Source organism: Balaenoptera acutorostrata, chromosome 10 (genome assembly GCF_949987535.1).
Source record: "Balaenoptera acutorostrata chromosome 10, mBalAcu1.1, whole genome shotgun sequence".
NCBI classification, from domain to species: Eukaryota; Metazoa; Chordata; class Mammalia; order Artiodactyla; family Balaenopteridae; genus Balaenoptera; species Balaenoptera acutorostrata.
Genome location: NC_080073.1, coordinates 5479857 through 5501585, shown reverse-complemented (window position 1 = coordinate 5501585; position 21729 = coordinate 5479857). Strand labels below are relative to the sequence as shown.

At 43.2% G+C, this 21729-nt stretch overlaps 1 protein-coding gene across 1 annotated transcript in view; it reads left to right on the top strand.

Annotated features, from left to right (window-relative positions):
- SYN2 (synapsin II) overlaps nt 1-21729 on the top strand; it is a 182008-nt gene that overhangs the window by 118299 nt on the left and 41980 nt on the right. Inside the window, exons 2-4 of the mRNA XM_057554990.1 lie at nt 15614-15671; nt 16942-17033; nt 19239-19395. Of these exons, the coding sequence (XP_057410973.1) occupies nt 15614-15671; nt 16942-17033; nt 19239-19395 (307 nt within the window). The remainder of the gene's footprint in view (nt 1-15613; nt 15672-16941; nt 17034-19238; nt 19396-21729) is intronic.

Genomic DNA, 21729 nt, shown 5'->3' with positions numbered 1-21729 from the left:
TGAGGACCATGTATCCTCAATGGCTCATTAGAGGTGGTTGAGAGGATAGACAAATTCACTGAGGAGAATAGAGCCAGGTCAGTACCATATATCTTTGTGCTTCGATTTTCTAAGGCATGAGCTTCAATCCAGATCCACTGTGAGCTCAACCTGGTGTAACGAAAAGAGCACTGTTGAGAAGAGATTAGGGTTACCACCTCATGACCTTGGGCCACTTTTCCCCTTAAGCCTCAGTTTTTTCACCTATAAAAATGAGAGTATAGCATCTAAGGTCCATTTTTCCATTCAGAACACATTTGGTACCATGTTGCTAAACTTGGGTGTATCTGGGAGCCTGTGGCATGTGTTCGTCTCCCAACCTGCCAAAATTCAGTTGTTAGTGCCTATTCTGGTGAATAATATCTCCCTCTGAATTGGTGCCAGTTGGAAAATTGTAGAATGGAATGTGCCACTTGGGTTTGGATTTGGAAATCCAGAGTGTTGTTGCCTTGAGGTACGAGGATGTTTCTGCCCAGCCATGGTGGTGAGTAGGCTGATAATACCAGTCATGGCAGTTTGCACTTGGACTGGGAAAAGACGGGCAAGTCTCCTTTGCTAATGAGAGCAGAATGAGGGGAGAGCTCTTTTCTTATTTCCTTCCAGCAATTTGCTGTATGAACCGTGCCCTGGTGATGCAGTATCACAAACAGAATCAATGCATCAGCAAAGTAATAAAAATAAAAAATTTCTTATGCTTCTGTAATGCTTAGCTGTTTATCTACTTTATCATACTTGATCTCACAAGCACTCCAAATGGAAATCAAATCCTCAATTTCCATATCCTATAATATCATTTAGGGATCTCTGTCTTTGAATTCCACTGTTCTTCAATTTTTGGAAGACTTGCAGTTCTTGCTGTAAGGAGGCAGCATGGTAGAATGCACCTGCCTCTGACTAGGTGTTTGACCTTGAACTATCAAGTGTTTCCTCTCTCTGGGCCTCTGTTTCCTTATAAATAAAAGACCTCTAAGCAAAATCTTCCCTCTCAGAAGGCTGAGGGAATATTATGTTATTAACATCTCATATGAGAGTAAAATCTATAAACACTTCAATAACTGGTATGTTGATTTGTACCTAAAATAGAACATTAAGATGGAGGATAGTCTCATTGCACATGGAAATAAATGACCGTATTTCTGTCTACATTTATAAATGCCTGATTAGCATTCAGTGAATTCATTTTGTTGAAGTGCTCTCCATTTCAAAGGACTCACACAGGCACATTGTTTAACCCAGTGATTTTTACATAAAAAGGGGGAAGAAAAGAATCTGAAATGTGTGCATGGGTGCTGTGCTAGATACACATTTATATACCAGATACACATTTATATACTCATTAATTCTTTCAACAAATATTATTGGGCACCTAATATGTACCAGACATTATAATAGAGCTGGACACGGGATTGACACAGCAGTTATCACAACAGCAAGGTCTCTCCTCTCAGAGAACTTACATTTTGGTTGGTAGTAAGTTGGTGACCTGAGATTTAAACCCAGGTTAGTCTGACCCTAAAATCCATGTTCTTTCCACCATGCCATGCCACTCAGCAATTGATTAAAATGCAAAGTTTCTGAGTTGGCTTGAATAACTGACTCGTTTCTATGTGACATGGTGGAGAAGGTTCTCTTTCTTCCTTTTGATTCAGGGAGTGTATATCCCACCTGAAAGGAGGTAAATGGCTATTTGTTTTTGGCATTTGTGGAACATATACTATTGTGTATTCTTGTGATACTCTTTTATGTATTGTGGTTCCTCATTCCCTCAAGTCCCAGGTTGAGTGGGTGTCCTCTGCCAGGAATCAAGCATAGGTCTTTATTAATGGTGCTGTTATGGGGTGAATGTTTGTGTGTCTCCACCCCCCGCCCCCCTACCAATTCTTATGTTGAAACTCTAACTCCCAGTGTGATGGTATTTGGAGGTGGGGCCTTTGGGAGGTAATTAGGTTTCGATGAGGTCATGAGGGTAGTGACCCAGTGATGGAATTAGTGTCCTTATAAGAAGAGGAAGAGAGACCAGAGCTCTTTCTCTCTCTCGACCATGTGAAAACACAGCAAGAAAGTGGCAGTCCGCAAGCCAGGAAGAGTCTTACCAGGCCAGCACCTTGATCTGGACTGGTCGGCCTCTAGAACTGTTAGAAATAAATGTCTGCTGTTTAAGCATCCAGTCTGTGGTATTTTGTTATAGCAGTCGAGGAGCTCTATATCTATATCCATCCATCTATTATCTATATATAGATAACACATAGAAAACATATAGATAATAGATAATAGATTATATATATTCTTTCTGTATATATCTATTTATATAGATATAGAGAGAGAGAGCAAGAGAGAGAGATAAGATTATAGATATATATAGAAAGAGAGAGAAAGAGATTTATCATGAGGAATTGGCTCACGCATTTATAGAGGCTGAGAAGTCCTAAGATCTCTTGGCAAACTGGAGACCCAAGAGAGCCGAAGGTATAGTTCCAGTCCAATTCTGAAGGCCTGAGGACCAGGAATGCTATATCTTTCAGTCTGAGACTAAAGGCAGAAGACTGATGTCTCAGTTCAAAGACAGAGAGAGTAAATTCTCCCTTACTCCACCTTTTTGTTCTAGTCAGGCCTTCGGTGGATTGGATGAGGCCCGCTCACATTGGGGAGGGCAATCTGCTTTACTCAGTCCTGATTCAAATGTTAATCTCATCCAGAAACACCTTCACAGACACACCCAGAATAATGTTTAGGCAAATATCTGGACACCTGTGGCCCTCTCAAGTTTACACATAAAATGAACTATCCCAGGTGTGCTCTGTATAAGGCAGTGGTGAGCATGAGGGTGAGTAGTGGGGGACTCGGAAGGCAGTATAAGACAGTGTGCACCCTCAGAGGGTGATACGGTAGGGAGGAAGAGGCACAAATAAAGAAAATCAGCAGATGATACTAAGCTGAGTCTATTTAAAATGACAAGTGAATAGGTTTCAGACTAAGCTTTCAGAGGAAGGAGAAACCACCACAGAGGGGAGGACAAGGAAGATTTCAAAAGGGAGGCAGAACTTGTTTGGGACCTTTAAAAATGAGGAGAGAGGTGATTTCTTTTTTAAATGTTACTTTAATAAGCTTGAGGATACATGCTAAAATAATTCATAAAATTTGTACCAGAAAAGAAAATGGAAGACTCTCCATCCAGTTTTCTTGAGGCTAGAATAACCTTGACAATGATTTGGATAAGAGCAATAAGAAAACAATATCTGTCCCAGTGCACTTAAAAATCTAGATGCATTCATTCTTTGTCACATATTAACTAATAGAATCTAATTAAGTATTAGAAAGCACATTATATGATAAAGTAAGATTAATTCCTGGACCCAAAGTAGAAAACCTATGATCGCTTCACAGATGAACTCTCTCAAACATTTATAGTAGAGATAATACAAGTTCCACAAAATTTCTTACTTCCCAACTCCTTCCGTGAAGCCAAAATTATTACTTTTGACACCAAACCAAAGACACCATAAGAATAGAAAACCACAAACCAAAATCCCCAATAAACATAGTTGCAACAGTTCTTAACAGCATTTTAGCAAATTGGATCCCATGATATATAAAAAGGATCATGCATCATGGCCCAGTGGAGTTCATCCCAGGAACTCACGTTTCATGTAACATTTGAATATCAATCAGTGTGATTTACCACACAAGCAAATGTAATAAGAAAAACAAAGCCTTTGAGATTACCTTATTCTTCTCCTTCTTCTGCTTTTCCTTCTTCTTCTCCTTCCCCTTCTCTTTCCCCTTCCCCTTCCCCTCCCTCTTCCCCTCCCCCTCCCTCTTCCCCTTCCTCTTCTTCCTCCTCTTCCCCTCCTTCCTCTTCTTCTTCTCCTTCTCCTTCTTCTGTGAGAAATCAGCACATTTCAAGTTTACCATACAGTATTGTTAACTATCATGCCATATACATCAGATCTCCAAAACTCATTCAGCTTGCATAACTGAAACTTTGGATTCTTTGATCAACATCTCTTCATTTCCCCCTCCTCCAGCCCCTGACAACTACCATTCAATTCTCTGCTTCTGAGTTTGACTATTTTAGATTCCACATATGAGGTCATGCAGTATTTATCATTCTGTGTCTGACTTATTTCACTTAGCATAATGTCCTCCAGTTTGATCCGTGTTGCTACAAATGGCAGTATTTCCCTTTTTTTTATGGCTGAACAATATTCCATCCTATGTATATATCACATTTTCTTTATCCATTTGTTCGTCAATGGACATTTAGGTTGTTTCCATAGAAAAGGGTGATTTCTAAATGGACCAATACACAGAAGCAGTAGTTTGACAAGAGATAGTTGGGAAACAGTGTCTGAATGGCAGTTTGACCTAGTAGTACCATTCAGTGTCTGAATGGTAGTAGGACAGGGTGCCTGCGTATGCTTGTTCAGGTTGTTCACCGCACAAGGGCATTTGACTGAGGAGACAAGTCGGGGTGAAACGCAGACCCACACTCTGCTTGCCAAGCCAAGAACCCTGGTGTAGGAGTGTCCACCTGGAGGAAGGAATGCCTTTTTCTAATTCACACAGACTCTGCAGCAGTCTTGCAGGAGGGAAACAGTGAGAGATTAGAATAGAAGGATGGGGTCAGATCATAGAGGACATTTCTGTATATCTAGAGATGGATGGCTTTGATGGTAGTGGTGATTATGGGTATGATTTGTGACCTGACAGTGGAATTAAACCTAGACATTTGTCAATGCTAGGATCCCTGTTTTTCTGGTATAAAAGAAATCCATATCTTTCAAAAATTATACTTGCTTGATATTTCTCCAAAGCAAACTTTAATACTGACCTACTTTACTCTAATATCAAATCAGCCTGATTTAATTTTATAAGCCAGTCATGGAAAGTGAATCTGTCCCATGACTCCAAAGCATTCTGTTCTGTAGCTCCACTATAATTACAGACAAATGCATCTAATCTTCCCATCATGTGTTCTCCTGAGTTACAGGATTCTTTTTTTTTTTTTTCTGTGTTTGATAATCTTGTTATCTTGTGATACTGCATCATTTAATTATTCCCCAAAATAGAGATCTTCAGAAAATCTGCTCAGAAAAAGTGATTTGCTGTTCCCAACTGAAGTAACAGCTGGTGTGTTTACTCAGAAATTAGTCATTTTCAGAACTTTGAGATTGCTGTTTTTCTTAAGGGGTCTCATCTGCCATCTAAGTCTGTTGAAGCCCTTCTGCAGATCACTTGAGGGAATTTTATAAACTCCAGAGAAGGACTAAGTAGGTATCCTCAGAGATCTACAAGCCCAGGACTCTATCAGATTGAGCATGGTTACTCTCTCTGATATTAACCTCCAAATGTCTAGCTGTATTCATTTTAATAACTCCATAAACATTTTCTTAGCATCTACTGTGTGTTGAAGAGTAAGACAGGCATTGAGGCTGCAAAAATGAGTAGAGCACAGTTCCCATCTAAAATATACGATTTCTAAACTTGATCATCAGAAGTGCTGAAATTTAATTTTACTAGCTCTGCCACCTACTCACTGCTACTTTTAAGCAAGTCACTTAATTTATCTGAGCTTCCTTTTCCTATAAAACCAGTAACATTGAAATGACGTTCCTGTAAGGCATGAAATATTGTGAGATTAATTTGGTTATCTGGGATGAATAATGTGTGTAGTATGTAGTCTCTCAAGTTCTCTTTCCCTCCTTTACACCCTTCTGTCCCCTTTGGATCTTTACCTTTACAGACTGAAGAAGACTCATTATATCAGCCTCTCCTAAAATCAGAACCTTTTAATTTTGTTCTGTTTTTCTCTGGGACATTTCTACTTTCATCATGTCATTTGTGTTTAGACAAGTGGACATGATAATGCTGTATCACAAATATGAAAGTACTATGACTTGTACAAGATGAGTTCAGAGTGTAAGAAACCCTTTATGTTGAGTTTCCAATAAACTTTCTGATGCTAATCAACGTTATTTTTCACCTTTCACTCTCTCAGTCTTTTTGTGTTTTTCTGTTACATCTCACAGGACTAATGTCTCAAGGAAACAATTTTCTGTTATTTCAGGTTCTTTTTTGGATTGTAGTTGAACACTCATGATCCCCTGGTAAAGTCATTTCCCATTGAATATAATATGTTTTCTTACACTTAGTCACATTAAAACTCCTCTGCCACTTTTCTGCCCACGTCCACATCTTCTTTCACTTTATATCTAATCAACTTGGCATTTTAATCCCTGGAAGTGCTGAATGCCATCTGCAAACTTGGCAATTTCCCCATGCACTCTTTTCCAGATCATTTATATGAATGTTAACTAAGATGCCATGCAGCTTGCTTTCTATCTAAGAAGTAGCAGAGAATTTGATTTAACTACTTAATCACTGAATTAATAATATCAAGGACCAGCCACAGGAACGTTGCCTTTATCCAGAAAACTGTTCACTTCTTCCTATGCTTTGTATCTTATTCCTAAACCAGTTATCTATAACAAGCATTTCTCCATGTACTAAAAGAAAGGTTTTTTTTGTTTTGTTTTCATTTTGTTTATTTATTTATTTATTTATGGCTGTGTTGGGTCTTCGTTTCTGTGCGAGGGCTTTTTCTAGTTGCGCCAAGCGGGGGCCACTCTTCATTGTGGTGCGCGGGCCTCTCACTATCGCGGCCTCTCTTGTTGCAGAGCACAGGCTCCAGACGCGCAGGCTCAGTAATTGTGGCTCACGGGCCCAGTTGCTCCGCGGCATGTGGGATCTTCCCAGACCAGGGCTCGAACCCGTGTCCCCTGCATTGGCAGGCATACTCTCAACCACTGCGCCACCAGAGAAGCCCTAAAGGAAAGTTTTATGGTTTATGAATTAGATTACAAATCCAAATTTGAGTTAAGAGCCCCTTTACCAATGTAAGGCCTGCCTATTATACGTCTCATTTATGGCTTTGTTCCAGAACATCTATATGAGGTGTCTGTTCTATACCACTTTCTATCACTGTCGTTTCCCAGCTAGCTTCTAAATTCCGAGCCCTAATCAATCAAATGATCAATTGAGTTGCCTGATGAGTGTTGGACAGTAGCTGTTGGTTTGCCATATACCGGGAAAACAGCAAGTCCTGAAGTCTAATTACTGCACCAGCTTCCCAAATGATCTCAAGCCCTGGTTGGCTCCCTGCCATCTCTTCTGTGTCCCAGACAACGTGGCCTATCAGATCTTAGGCACATCTGATCATGTCACCTCTTTGCTTAAAATCTTTGACAGTGTTTTGGGAGACAGTTGGGAAAACTTGAATATAGACTCAGTAAAGATGTTTTAAGTTATTATTAATTATTAAATAATAATTATTATTAAAAAGTCATTACCCTGGGATAGGCAAATCCATAAAGAGAAAGTAAATTAGAGGTTACCAGGGACTGGGGGGTGGACGTGGTGGGGAATGGGCAGTTACTGCCTAATGGCCACAGAGTTTCTGTTTTGGATGATGAAAAAGTTTTGGAAGTAGCGATGTTGGTTGCACAACATTGTGAATGCACTAAATGCCACTGAATTGTACACTCGAAAATGGTTAAAATGGCAAATTTTGTTATATATATTTCACCACAGTAAAGAAAAATTTTAAGGCATTACCAGTTAGAGATATTACTTAAAATTCTACACGAGAAATAACACGATATCTGGGATTTGCTTTAAAACAATCAAACAATAGTCCTAACAACAACAGTGAGGGTGATAAATGAAAAAGACTGGCAAAATGTTGATTACTGAGGATAGAATTTTTCATAATAAAAAGTTTTAAAAAAATCCTTTGGAAGCTAGCCATAACGTCCCAACTACTCAGCCTGACATTTGAAGTTGACAGTCCATCGCTTCCCTTTCTCAGGAGCCTCGGCTCTTGCTGCTCAGCCTGCGTGCCCTTCCCCCAGTCAGCTGGGCCGCTGCAGCGCTCTGTGCTCAGGCAGCCTCTGTGCCTTTCAATTCTGCTCTCTGCTTCTTGTGTGGCAAATTCCTCCTCATTCTTTAAGACTCAGCTGCGTCCCTGGAGCCTTCCCAGGCTCCTCCAGGCAGAGAACTCCCTCCTTTGGGTTCCCACAGTGCCTTGTCCACACCCCTGCTACAGCTTATACCCTGTATTATGACCTTTTATTTATGCTTCTGCCCACCACTAACCTGTGAGCTTCATGAAGGTAGAGGAAACTTACTTTTCACTGTACATCTTTCTGAGCTAGATGAAACTTTTGTTGCTGTTGTTTTAGTCGTGTGCATTAAATTCTTTTTTTAAAGGAAAAGATTGAAAGGTGGGAATGTGAATATTAGCTATAAATCTTAAGAGTTGAAAGGGTCCTTAGCAATTACCGACATGTATATTGGTCTCCCTTTCTAGACTGTGCTTTCTCTACTTGGCACCTACTAATGCATTTTTACATTTCCAGCACCTACCACTGGGTGTTCAGGAAATTGTTGCTGAATTTATTGATAAATCACATCCTTTCTTTCTACAGATGGCAAAAAGCCAACTATCTAGCTTGGGGTATGTGGACACACACTTTTTAGGAGAAATAGTGAATTTTCAGGCATGGTTTGTCAGAGCAGCAAATAAGCACCTGGAGGGCTGTCACTCAGCCAGTGGAGTCAGCTCAGTGGGTGAGTGAGCTAGGACTACGGCGTGTCTGCAGTACACATCCTGCCAGGGGGTGGCAGCAGGCGCTCACAAACTCTCTCCAAGACCGGCAGGCCTGATTTACCCTTTGAGTGTAGGGTAGGGAATAGATTCCTCTACTATTTCTAGTTTATTTTCTAATTTCTTGATGCCTTGAGATGCTTGACCAAAAGAATAGGGCCTGAGTTATAGACAATAAGACCCAGAAACTAAGCACCTTGTCTGGACATTTATCTCTAACCAGTGCTAGGCATTTACTAAAGGTGCATTGTTAGTGCTTTCATCTTCTAGCTTGAGGTTTTGATCCCTGTGCGAGCCTCAGGCACCCAGGGAGGATTTACACTCTAGGCTGTTTTTAGGTCCTTTAGTTCCGGTGTGGATGGAGATTGAGAACAGATTTTCATGTGGGGAAGAAGAGAGAAGAAAGAACATGACACCCTGGGACGTGCACCTGCAAGAAGAAAGGAGAAGACGGCTGGGCCTGCAGAGACACACTCAGTCCACTCAGTCTTGAGGGTGGCCTCTTCTGGTTTTCTACATCTGTCCAGCCAGCACCATCACTCCTAACATCTCCCGTCAATAAGCAAGCCCTGATTGTGAATAAGTACACAGTTTAGGGAATTAGTTGGAAATTTATAGATATGTTGATTATATTTGTACAAGCCTTAGCTCAGAGCATGTAATATGACAGTAGGACATAATCAATATTTTAAATCCAAAATGATGGAAAATCCAGGGCTCATATGGATACTCCTTGCTCTTAAGTATTCTTACATAATCCAGTGATCTGAGGCTGGTGTGGGGGAGGGGTATCACAGATTATTAGACAACTGAGTTTGAAAGGTGGTATCAGATGATGATGCTATAAGCCAAATATCATGAGCAGACAATAAATGGGATGCAAGTTCAGAAGAGGAAGAAGGCATGTTGGCTCTGGTCATAGTAAAACAGCAATAATACCTGGTACATGAATGTTTGTTGCATTTTGCTAATAGTACTTTATATTTGCATAATATTTAAGAGTTTCCAAAACACTTTCATGTCATTTATTCTTATCTGGCTTCATTAAGTCTTCACAGCAACCTGTGAGTCAGGTATTATTAAATGAGGTAAGATACATAGAATACTTAAGATAGTGGTTAGTACGTAGTGAATGTTAGCTATTATTATTAAAATCATTATTAGCCCTATTTTATACATGATGAAACTGAGGCTCAGAGAGGCTGTTACTTGCCCAAAGTCACAGAGCTGAGAAGTGGTAGAACTAGGCCTGAACTCAGTTCCCCTGGTTCCTAATTCTAGACCTTTCTCCATTTCCCCATGCATAAAGAGGGAGTATTTAAGCTGGGCTTAGCAAGGTTGGGCCAAGTTTTGAGGCAGCCTTAGCAGAGAAGTCTCTGATGATGTCTCCTCATCCTCATGAGCCCTAGTTTGCAAGAGGATGGGAATTCCTGAGGGTATTCTGTGCCTTGAGTAAGAAGAGTTAAACCTAGAAGCCTCTACTCATTTTAGCAGTAAGGGGAGGTGGTTCATTGCCTGGGCAAGCCATTAAACTCACAAAGATCCTCAGCTGGTAGGCTTGTTAAGAAAATGTTACAATAGGGGGAAATTGACAACACACACACCATGGATATTTTTAGTCTGTGCTTCAAGGATGTACATCTTGGTTTCTGTTTAGACTGAGCACCAGGGGGTGAATTTGGATTGATTTGACAAGACTGGCAGTCGGAAAGTCCTTACTGAGCACCTTCTCTGTGCCCAGCTTAAGCAAGGGATTGTGGGGGGGGGGGGTAACTAAGGGAGGTGAAGTAACTTTCCCAAACTTTCAAACACTGGGGAGAGTGATATAATAATCTTTTTCTTGGGTGGGAGGGCAGTGTGCTGATATCAGTAAAAAGTATTCCTTACACCAGCAATTCTGCAATAAATTATTTATCCTTCTAATGTACAATGTGGTGACTGTAGTGGATGATACTGTACTGTATACTTGAAATTTGCTAATAAGAGAGTAGATCTGAAGTGTTCTCGCCACACACACGCACAAAACACACACACAAAAGTTAGTAATGTGAGGTGATGGGTGTGGTAATTAATCTGTGCTTATCCCATTTCACAAAGTATACATGTATGAAATCATCATGGTGTACACTTAAAATATTACAATTTTGTTTGTCAGTTATAACATAATAAAGCTGGAAAAAATAATTTATCTTATGAATATAATCTTAAATGTAAGCCATTGTAGCTCTGTTTGTAATAGCAAAAACAATCCAAACACTGGAAATCTAAACACTCACCAGTAAATTTTTTTTTTTTTAAGATTTATTTATTTATTATTTATTTATGGCTGTGTCGGGTCTTAGCTGCGGCACACGCGATCTTTGTTGAGGCGTGCAGGATCTTTTGTTACAGCGTGCGGGCTCTTCATTGTGGTGCTCGGGCTTCTCTCTAGTTATGGCGTGCAGGCTCCAGGGGGCGTGGGCTCTGTAGTTTTTGGCACGCAGGCTCTCTAGTTCAGGTGCCCGGGCTCAGTTGCCCCGTGGCATGTGGGATCTTAGCTCCCCGGCCAGGGTCGATCCCGTGTCCCCTGCATTGGAAGGTGGATTCTTAACCCCTGGACCACCGGGGAAGTCCCTATACTTTTTTTGTTTGTTTGTTTTTAACATCTTTATTGGAGTATAACTGCTTTACAATGATGTGTTAGTTTCTGCTTTATAACAAAGTGAATCAGCTATACATATACATATATCCCCATATCTCCTCCCTCTTGTGTCTCCCTCCCACCCTCCCTATCCCACCCCTCTAGGTGGCCACAAAGCACCGAGCTGATCTCCCTGTGCTATGCGACTGCTTCCCACTAGCTATCTATTTTACATTTGGTAGTGTATATATGTCCTGCTACTCTCTCACTTCGTCCCAGCTTACCCTCCCCCTCCCTGTATCCTCAAGTCCATTCTCTAGTAGGTCTGCGTCTTTATTCCCGTCTTGCCCCTAGGTTCTTCATGACCTTTTTTTGTTTGTTTTTTAGAGTCCATATATATGTGTTAGCATATGGTATTTGTTTTTCCCTTTCTGACTTACTTCACCCTGTATGACAGACTCTAGGTCCATCCACCTCACTACAAATAACTCAATTTTGTTTCTTTTTATGGCTGAGTAATATTCCATTGTATATATGTGCCACACCTTCTTTATCCATTCATCTGTTGATGAACGCTTAGGTTGCTTCCATGTCCTGGCTATTGTAAATAGAGCTGTAGTGAACATTGTGGTACATGACTCTTTTTGAATTACGGTTTTCTCAGGGTATATGCCCAGTAGTGGGATTGCTGGGTCGTATGGTAATTCTATTTTTAGTTTTTTAAGGAACCTCCATATCACCAGTAAATATTGGTTAAATTACTGTATGACCTTCAAATGGAATTTCATGCAACTATTACAAAGAAAGAGGTCTATCAGTATGTGCTGAAAGCATATCACTAAGATGTATTTTTTAAATTGCAGTAGAGCTGACTTACAATATTAGTTTCATGCACACAACATAGTAATTCAATATTTTTATAGGTTATATTCTATACAAAGTTATTATAAAGTAGTAAATGGAAAGATATCCCGTGTTCATGGATTGGGAAGAATTAATATTTTAAAATGTCTACCCTACCCAAAGGACTGGTATATTTTTAAGTGCAACAAAAAATTAAGGTTCAAAAAAGAAGAGTTTATATAGCATGATGCCATATGTATGTTTGAAACATATATGTATGCAGATATATGCACACAGTTTCCCCACACTGGAAGGATATGCTTGCAACTGATAATGGGGAGTGTGTGTGATGAAAGAGAAATGGGAAAGGAAAAATGTATTTTTCATCTTATCCATCTTATTCTTTTGAAGATAGTTAGATTTATTGGTTTAACCATGTGACATACTTTTTTTTTTAAGCCACTTGCCTGCGGTCACACAACCAAAAAAGTGTACAGCTAGGATTCCCGTGCAGACTGTGATTCCAGAGCCCTGTGATCCAGAACCCCTCTGAATTCTAGCACACTGCTTCCTAACAGTGCTCTCTTAGGATCAGGAAGTAATTCTGTCACTTGCTTGTAAGTTACAAAATTTTTCATGAAAATACCTGGGAGAATGTTCTCATTCTCCAGAAGAAGACTCTGTGCTCTATCACCTGCCATCTTGGCTCCTTTTCTATAAGACTGTGGCTCAGCCAAGAGAGGTCCGTCACCCAGAGCCAGGAAACACAAACTAAGATTTCCAAGAGGACAAATTACCTTAAGGAAAAGGAATTAAGATAATTAGAGAGTTGGGGGTGGGCAGAAGGCCTGAAAACAGTATCATTAGCCAACTTGGTCAATGGGCAGGTGCAGAAAGTGACAGATAAATGCAGACAGAATCTATATTTATACTTCAATATCAGTGTTCAAAACCCACAAAATAAATGAGTGAATTAAAAACCTTGGCAGCATCTAAGTACCTAGACATAAACTCTTAGTTCTAAGCTTAGCTCCTATGAACTTCTCTGTGATTTGAGCATATTGTTTAGCTGCTCTGGGTTTCTTTCCCCATTGGTTAAATGGACAGCACTGTCTGTCCTGGCTGCTTCACAGAGTTGTAAGGAACAAATAAGGTAAGAATGTGCTTTGAAAACGCAAGGCATCATACAGAATGAGAGGTTATTGTTAATGCCGCTGAGACTTACCTCACAGAAGGAGAGCTATTTTGAGACAGGAAGATGGGAGGAAGCATCAGAAAAGAATTGCTGGTAACAAGGTAGGCACACCTCACCAACACAGGGAAGGAACCTCTTGGATCATTTACTCCAGTTCCTTCTGTTTATAGTCGTGGACGAAGACCTACGGAGTCCTCAAGATCTGCAGAGCAGTGATAGTGCCATGCATAGACTATTATTTAAACCCATGAGTAAGGTGGAGCCCTAAAAGGGATGGGATGTGCTACAGGCCCCTTGCCCAAGGGGCTTGCTGAGCTGTGTGTTGAACAGGGCTCCGGAAGCAAGCTGATGAAGCTTAGTAAGGAACCGGGGCAGAGGTAGGGGGATGGACTTCAGTGATCCAGCTCCAGGATGGCTGAATGCCTCTGAGGAGCAATTTGAGGGGAGCCAGGGACTTGGATAGGACAAATGACAACTTCCTAGAACAGACTGTTCCAGAACCAAATCGGAAAGGAAATAGCCTGGCCTCGTCCTGGGTAGTTCACAGGAACTGGTGTAGGAAGTATTTGTAGTGGAACTAGTGCTCACAACATCAAGTCCCTTTTGCACAGAAGAAAGAAAATGGGAAAAGACACATGCAACGCAGCATACATGACAAGTCAGTTTTTGTAATGGTGGGAATAAGGATGGCGAGAATGAATGGGCAGAGGGAGACAGTGCTGTGCAGCGCCAAAGACTCTGGACTCAGACTTGGGTGTGAATATTGGTTCTGTCACTGACTTGCCGTATGACCTTCAATGTTCCATTTTCATCCTGAGTCTTGGTTTCCTCATCTCGAAAATGAATGCCTTTCTCCCTATCTCATAAGTTGTTATGAGGACTAAATGAGACGTTCTTGAAAGCAACTAGCACATAATTCCTAGAACATGATGCCCAATAAATGTTAGTTTATCCCTTTGTTTTGGAGAGGGACTTTTAGAAAACCTCCAGTGAAACATACTAATTTGAAATTTCAAGCACTGGGAAAGCAAGCCCAACCTAGGTAGCATGTGGACAGGTCCTTTTTACAGGTAGAGAAGCAGCCTATAAAGGCAGATAAGAAACTCTTATGAGAGGAAGGGGAGGTGAAGAGCAACGTAGCAATGGCTATAAATATAAGCATAAACAGTCCCCTTACCAGCAGCTGTAATGTGAGGTTCCTCCAGCTCCGTGACAAAACGGGAAGATAATAAGTACAGTGTATCTAGGCTTGACTCATTCTCTTGACTGCTCAGAAACACAGGATAGGTTTTGTGTTCAATTATAGAAGCTTTCCTCAGCCTCTCCCCCTGCCCCCTGCTTTTTTTCTGGTATAATTAACTCTCCTTCATTCATTGATTGTCCTTTAATCCTTGTTTTGTTGGATATATTTGCTTTTTAAATTATTATCTCAAATCCTTTTTGGAAGTATGGGTATGAAGAGGTAAAATAATAACAGTTTCCTTAGAAACTAAAATTCCAAGGGTGGAAACCAACTAGAAAATTAGAGTGAAACGCAAGATGGGGGAAGATAAGGAAACTATAGGGATGTATAAAATTGACCTAGTCTTTACCAGGAGTAACATTAGGGAAATTGCTACTTCTAGACTCCTTTTGTAGCAGAAAGACCAAGGATGTTATCATAAAATCACAATGCCTGGGCTTCCCTGGTGGCGCAGTGGTTGAGAATCTGCCTGCCAATGCAGGGGACATGGGTTCGAGCCCTGGTCTGGGAAGATCCCACATGCCGCGGAGCAACTGGGCCCGTGAGCCACAACTACTGAGCCTGCGCGTCTGGAGCCTGTGCTCCGCAACAAGAGAGGCCACGATAGTGAGAGGCCCGCGCACCGCGATGAAGAGCGGCCCCCACTTGCCGCAACTAGAGAAAGCCCTCGCACAGAAACGAAGACCCAACACAGCCATAAATAAATAAATAAATAAAACCCAAAAAGTTAAAAGCAACGGCTGCACATTCCCCAATTTAAAAAAAAAAATCACAATGCCTGAGAGTGAAAGGCCTTTCGGTTTATTTTATAGAGGGGAGGCCGTGGTTTGCCTGAGGCTGTCTCATGGTGATCCAATAGCAGACTTAGGGTCTAACCCTGACCCAGGTCTCTTGACTCTCATTTTGGGATTCTGTCTGCCATGGTCCTCGTCTTTGTGAGAGTGAATTTCTGACCGCAAACACCTGTACAGAACTAATTTGTGTGGGTTTTTTTTCCCTTTTTTCCAGGGCCAAGTGCTTTCGGGGCAAAAAAGTCCTTGGAGATTATGATATCAAAGTGGAACAGGTAACCAGCCTGGAGCCCAGGGTTACATCTGCATCATTGTTGGCCCCTCTTGACATTCCAGAATGAACCATTTAGTTCTGCCAAGTGGAGATGAGTGTCCGTCACTAGCTTCTAGGCTCTCCATCTCCTCCCCCAGCCCTTTCCAGGACTTTTCTCTCTGTGAGACATGGTCCTGAAGGCTGCATCTTTCAACTTCGCTGATTTCTCTTCATGGCTCTGGTGTCCGTAGAGAGGCAAGCAGCGTGGCTCTTGGGGCCCTCTGGGGGTGCAGGGTTCTCAGGCTGAGGAACACTTTAGAGGAATGTCTTCCTAGGACATGGCCACACCTACATATTGCTGGTGGCATGGTCTTGCTGGGTAGGCACACATCTGCCATTCAGGTGTGTGGCCTCCAGTGGTGCCTCCTCTGCGCCTGAGGCTACACTTCAAAGAGAACTTAGAAAAGAACACCTCCTGGTCTTAATGCAGTGAAGTCCTGAAAGACTCATTTTTTATCTTCCTGTACCCTTTGCTTCATGATAAATAGAGATTAGGTCTATTCAAGTGGATAGGGGGATGTCCAGTTTAAACAATGCATGTATTTTCTATGTAATGATAGAAGTTACTCATCATTCCTTACATGGTGTGCTGTGATTTACAGAGTACCTTTCCTATCCATTGTTGCATTCAGTTCTTAAAATAACTTATTAGATAGGCAAGGTTGATAAAAAAATTATTCCCATTTTATAGATGGGAGAAACTGTCCACCCAGAGAGAACAAGTAACTTGCCTGAACATCTTATGCAGCTAGTTGGGCTGGAGCCGAACTAAAAACCCAGTTGCCTAAACTAAAACTTAATGCATTTATGTTGAAATTGATAAAGGGCATGTTTGCCCCAGTTTGCATTCCCGCTCTGTAGAGGCAGCACAAAGGATGCTGGGTGGGGAGTCTGAAGGCCTGAGTTTTGCTCCTGTCTCTGCCAACAATAAGTTTTGTTTGTCCAGAAAAGTCACTTAACTGCTCCTTTGGTAAATAAGGATAATTATCTCTGCCCCTCCTGCCTCGTAGAGTAGCTGTGAGAGTTAGATGAGATCAGTTTGGGAAAATGCTTTGCAAACGGTAAATAAATGTTTGGTGGAAGGGATGCTGTTGCTGCTCTGCGGAGGGCCTCGCAGAATCAGGACTGTGGGCTTATTCCCCCACTGTTATTTTTATTTATTCATGTTTTATCATAGTAAAAAACACATAGCATGAAATCTACGCTCTTAATCTCCTCCTGTTATTTTCCAGGCAGAATTTTCAGAGCTCAACCTGGTGGCCCATGCAGATGGGACCTATGCTGTGGATATGCAGGTGCTCCGGAATGGCACAAAGGTTGTCCGGTAAGGTCCTTTCTGTCCTCTGGGTCACTGTCACTGTCACCACAGTTACCATCTCTGGCCTGCAGTGGGATAGCATTGCTATGTATAGTGTACAGAAGTTGATGATGTGTGCTGTGTGGCAGTGGTAGAGGAAGGCAGAGGAAGCCAGCTCCTGCCTTTAGGGAGGTCGTAGTCCAATGTTAGAGAAAGCTCCATGGGCTCAGAGCTCTCTGAGCGGTAACTGTAAGAGGTGTTCCAAGACTCTGGCCCTACCTCAGCCAGTGCAGCTCTGGGCTTTTATCTCTGAATATATTTCCCCTGGAAAACAGGGTTCCATTGCTTTTTTTAAAAAGTTTGGAAACCTCTGCTCTGGTTCAGCCTCCTTTTTTACATTGATTTGATTAGATTCCCTCAGTAAGTTGGTAGCAGAGCCCTGTGTTCTATGTGAATTCTCTTAACTCCCAGCCCTGTGTTCTTTCTGTATTCCAAATTCCTGGGAACTCATAAGTCTGATAGGAAAGCCTGGGGTGGGAAGGGACATTGTGGGTGGAAGAAAATTTGCAATTACAAAGCACTTACATGCCAGGTGGGGTACTGGGTGACTTACAGACATCATCAATTGTAACACAACAGTTCTGTGCAGGAAGTGATGAGGATTCCAGATGAGGGAGAAAGGTTCCCACAGTGTTCTTCTTCCCTGGGGCTCAGTGTGGCTTCAGGTTTTCAGACATCAGGGTATTGCTCCAGGAAGAGTGTTCACTTCACCCTTTTCCCTAACTCAGTCTACGCTACCCTGACACTGAGGCCGCCAGTGTCCAACAGGACCTGGGTCCATGACAGGGAAGGCAGAACTCAGGTGTCTGGAGCCTCAAGTCAGGAAATGTGAGCTCATCCATCCTGGAGACTGAGGACGACAGAAAAAGAGACGTCTGTCCACGTGGGGGTGAGCTCAGGAAGCTCCTTCTAGAGAGAATGGTGGGCTCCTCCAACTGCAAATGGAATGAATCACAGGAATGCATGACACAAGCGGGTGGTGACAGGAAGGCCCATGTCAGGGTGCTGGGAGGGATCTGGCAAAAATAAGGCAGGCCCTTCCAGTTGCAGTGTGGGGACTCAGGAGCTGACCGCAAGCCTAGAGCTCAGTGCATGTAACTGGGATATAAGGTTTGGTCTCAGGCATACAGCCGGAGCCAGTTTCCCAGAACTAGGGCACAAGGAGGTCAGAGCACATGCCACCTGACTTGATGCTAGCTCCCCTGAGTGACTGAGGAGAGGTCCTTCCACCCCCACTTTAAAAGCCTGATCTCTGAGCCCAGGTGGGGCTGGAGCTGTAGGTGGGGATTGGTTGGGTGCCTGGGAAGGGAACCGGGTAGGTCATTACACATGTGTGAAATGGCCAAGGCCTAGAGCCTTGAGAGCAGATGCTGCCACAGAACTGACTCTCCAGGAAGGTGGGGTTCCTCTGGAATCAGGGCATGAAGATGGGGGCCCTGGTCCTGTGGAGCAGCTGGGGCTGGCAGCTCTGCTGGCTAGAGGTGAAACGCAAGGAGCCTTCCCATGCATGGGAACACTCTGTACTCTCAGTGCTTCCTGTAGCCAGTTGCTCAACCTCAGTTCTGCAAAAAGTATTTGCACCCCTCCCTAGCATCCTCTTTGGAAGAATAACATGGGGACGTCTGGTATCTGTCCTCAGCCAGCCTGGACCCTTGCTCACCAGGGGACCTGAGGAGGGCACTGCCTCTTTTAAGGAGCAGCTTTAAAGGGTCAGAGCGGGATGCTGAGATCAGGGATCTACGCGGCAGGGCAGTGAAGTCAGCCGAGTGTGTTGTCTTCGGAGGCTGCTGGGACCCCCTCGGGGTACCAACTCTGGAGCCACAGGAGCTTCAGCTCTTGCCGTGCCCCACAGGGACAGGGAAAACTCTTGTTGACCTAAGGTGTGAGGGTCTAAAGTGTTTCTCCCCTCCTGAGGGCTTTTGCACCTTAGAAAAAGACAATGCTTAACCCAGAAGAATAAGAGAATTTCAGAAATCTGTTCAAATCTCTTTTGAGAAGTGCCAAACATAATACCTCATCTCCTAGTCCATAAAAGAATAGTAATGATAAAATGAGGGGCTTGGCTCAGGTAACCCCTAAGAGTCCTTCCCTGTCTTGGTCTTTGGAGATGGGAGACAAGAGGATGTATGACCTGAGGTTCTGGTTGATGGCAGACTTCTACATTCTTACCAGGTCCTTTCGACCAGACTTTGTGCTCATCCGGCAGCATGCGTTTGGCATGGCAGAGAATGAGGACTTCCGCCACCTGATCATTGGCATGCAGTATGCAGGCCTCCCCAGCATCAACTCCCTGGAATCCATTTACAACTTCTGTGACAAGCCGTGGGTGGTGAGTGAGTTACCCTTCCGCCAGGTAAAAGGGTAGGACCCTGCTCCTCTTATCTCCCAGTCCCTAGGAGGACCACTGGTGCTCCAGGTGCAGTAGGTGCCAGCTGAGAAGATGTGGGAGGAGCTTCAGCTGGGACACAGGGTAGGGTAGGCTCTCACAGTAGGACTTTGTCATCACGGGCTGGGCCGCCTTTGCTGCAGAGTGGACCTTTGGCCTCACAGCGAAGTCACACCAAAGATTCTCTGAAGACGCCCTTACAGGTCTGTAGGCTCTGCCCTTAGCCATAGGATACAGCAATAAAAATACCAGTTTCTTGTCTGTGAAAGGTCTACCCATTGGAAAGGCCTGAGGCCAGTGGGGACCAAGGGGATGGTCCATCTCAGAGGGGTGTTCATGTCAGAGTCCTACCAAGTGTTTGAACAACCTTAAAATGAGATTCATCCACACATATATCAATCAGACACTTATATGTGCTGGAACTGCCCTTAGAGATCATCAGCTCTCACCCCTTCACGTAGAGATGTAAAAATTAAAGAAGGAAGGTAAAGAGTATAAAACCACTTACTATGTGATGCCATCATCTGAGATTTTCCTACATTAACTTCATTTAATCCTCACAATAACCTTACAAGGAAGTTATTATCATTATTATCACTTATTACAGAGAAATGAGACCCAGAGAGGATTAAGTAACTTACCAAAGTTTCAGAGCAAGGATTTCTCTAGATGACACTCTCTCTCGCATAAATTGGGTTATCATGTGAGGAAGAAGCTGGTCTGGTGTTCTCCTCCTTGGCTAGTCTGGAAGTCTTGGAGGCAGTAGAAACGTTTGAGCAGAGAGAAGAGTGGCGCTAGGAGGGAAAGTGGCCTGTGATGGTCCTGGGCTTCTCTGGCCTCCCCTCTGACAGCTGGGGGATCCAGTTCCTATAACTTTGCCGCTCCAGGCTGGTCCTCTTGGAAGGAAACACCTGCCCCTAATCACATCCTCCTCTTCTTGTTTTTTTGTTTTGTTTTGTTTTTTGTTTTTAATTTATTTATTTATTTATTTTTGGCTGTGTTGGGTCTTCGTTTCTGTGCGAGGGCTTTCTCTAGTTGTGGCAAGCGGGGGCCACTCTTCATCGCGGCGCGTGGGCCTCTCACTATCGTGGCCTCTCTTGTTGCGGAGCACAGGCTCCAGACGCGCAGGCTCAGTAGTTGTGGCTCACGGGCCCAGTTGCTCCGCGGCATGTGGGATCTTCCCAGACCAGGGCTCGAACCCATGTCCCCTGCATTGGCAGGCGGATTCTCAACCACTGCGCCACCAGGGAAGCCCCTCTTCTTGTTTTTCAAAAATCATTTCAGGTCTCACATTCTGGCTTGCCAAGGGTCATGGCACTGGTGGCTGATTGTGAAGTTCCCAGACCCCAAGCTCCCAGACTCAGGGGGCTGGAGGGGGTGTTTTTTAACTAAATGGATCCATCATCTCTACTTTTACACCTGAACTCAGTTTTTCTGTTCCATTGGAAGCTAGGGAGACCTGACAGTGTGAGAGAAAGACCAATGAGCAAGGAGTAGAAAGATCTGGGAGCTGCTGTAGTTGCCACTTGTTCAGCCTTTCCCTCTGTCTGGCCTGAGGATCCGGAGTCCTAAAGTTGTGCAGAAACAGGCTACAGGAATTGTATGATGTGAATGAGTTGCTAATCACAGAAGAGCACATATGAGGCCTTCACCAGGTTTCCCCTTAGTCACACGACCTTTCCTACTGCACTCATGTCCTAGCCCTTTCCGCCCTCGCCCCTTCAATACCTGTTAGAATTTGGCTCCCTCATAGCCACACAGGGCGATTCTGCTATTATCAGCTTTTTTCTGGGCGCCCTCACTAATCAGCCTTCTGACTGAACCTCTCTGTGCTCTGGTTTCTTTGTCTGTAAACTAGGAATAATCATAGTACCTTCCACCAGCTTGCCAGCCTGGTGTTACAGTCCCCTAGTATTGGGGATCTGAAAGAAACTAATTCCCTGCTTTATGTTCCAAAACTGTGCAGAGGCCAGGGAGGGGCAGATCAGAAAGCCTGTGCCTGGGGCTTTGCCCCTCCTGGGATTTGGGATCTGGTGAGGGTTCACATTCTCACCCGTTCACAATCCAGCACATTGCCGTTGGCATCGCATGAGAACAGCGGGGCTCCCTGGCAAGACACCAAGTTCTCCCTTCGTTTTCACTAAGCAGCTGCCACACTGATGGCATTTTATATATTGTTCTCTGTCTGTTAATGGGAATGAACAAATTTGGTGACTGTGAGGGGAGGGTCCCTCTGAGATGATGACTTTGGTGCGTATTTTCTAAATTTCTTTATTG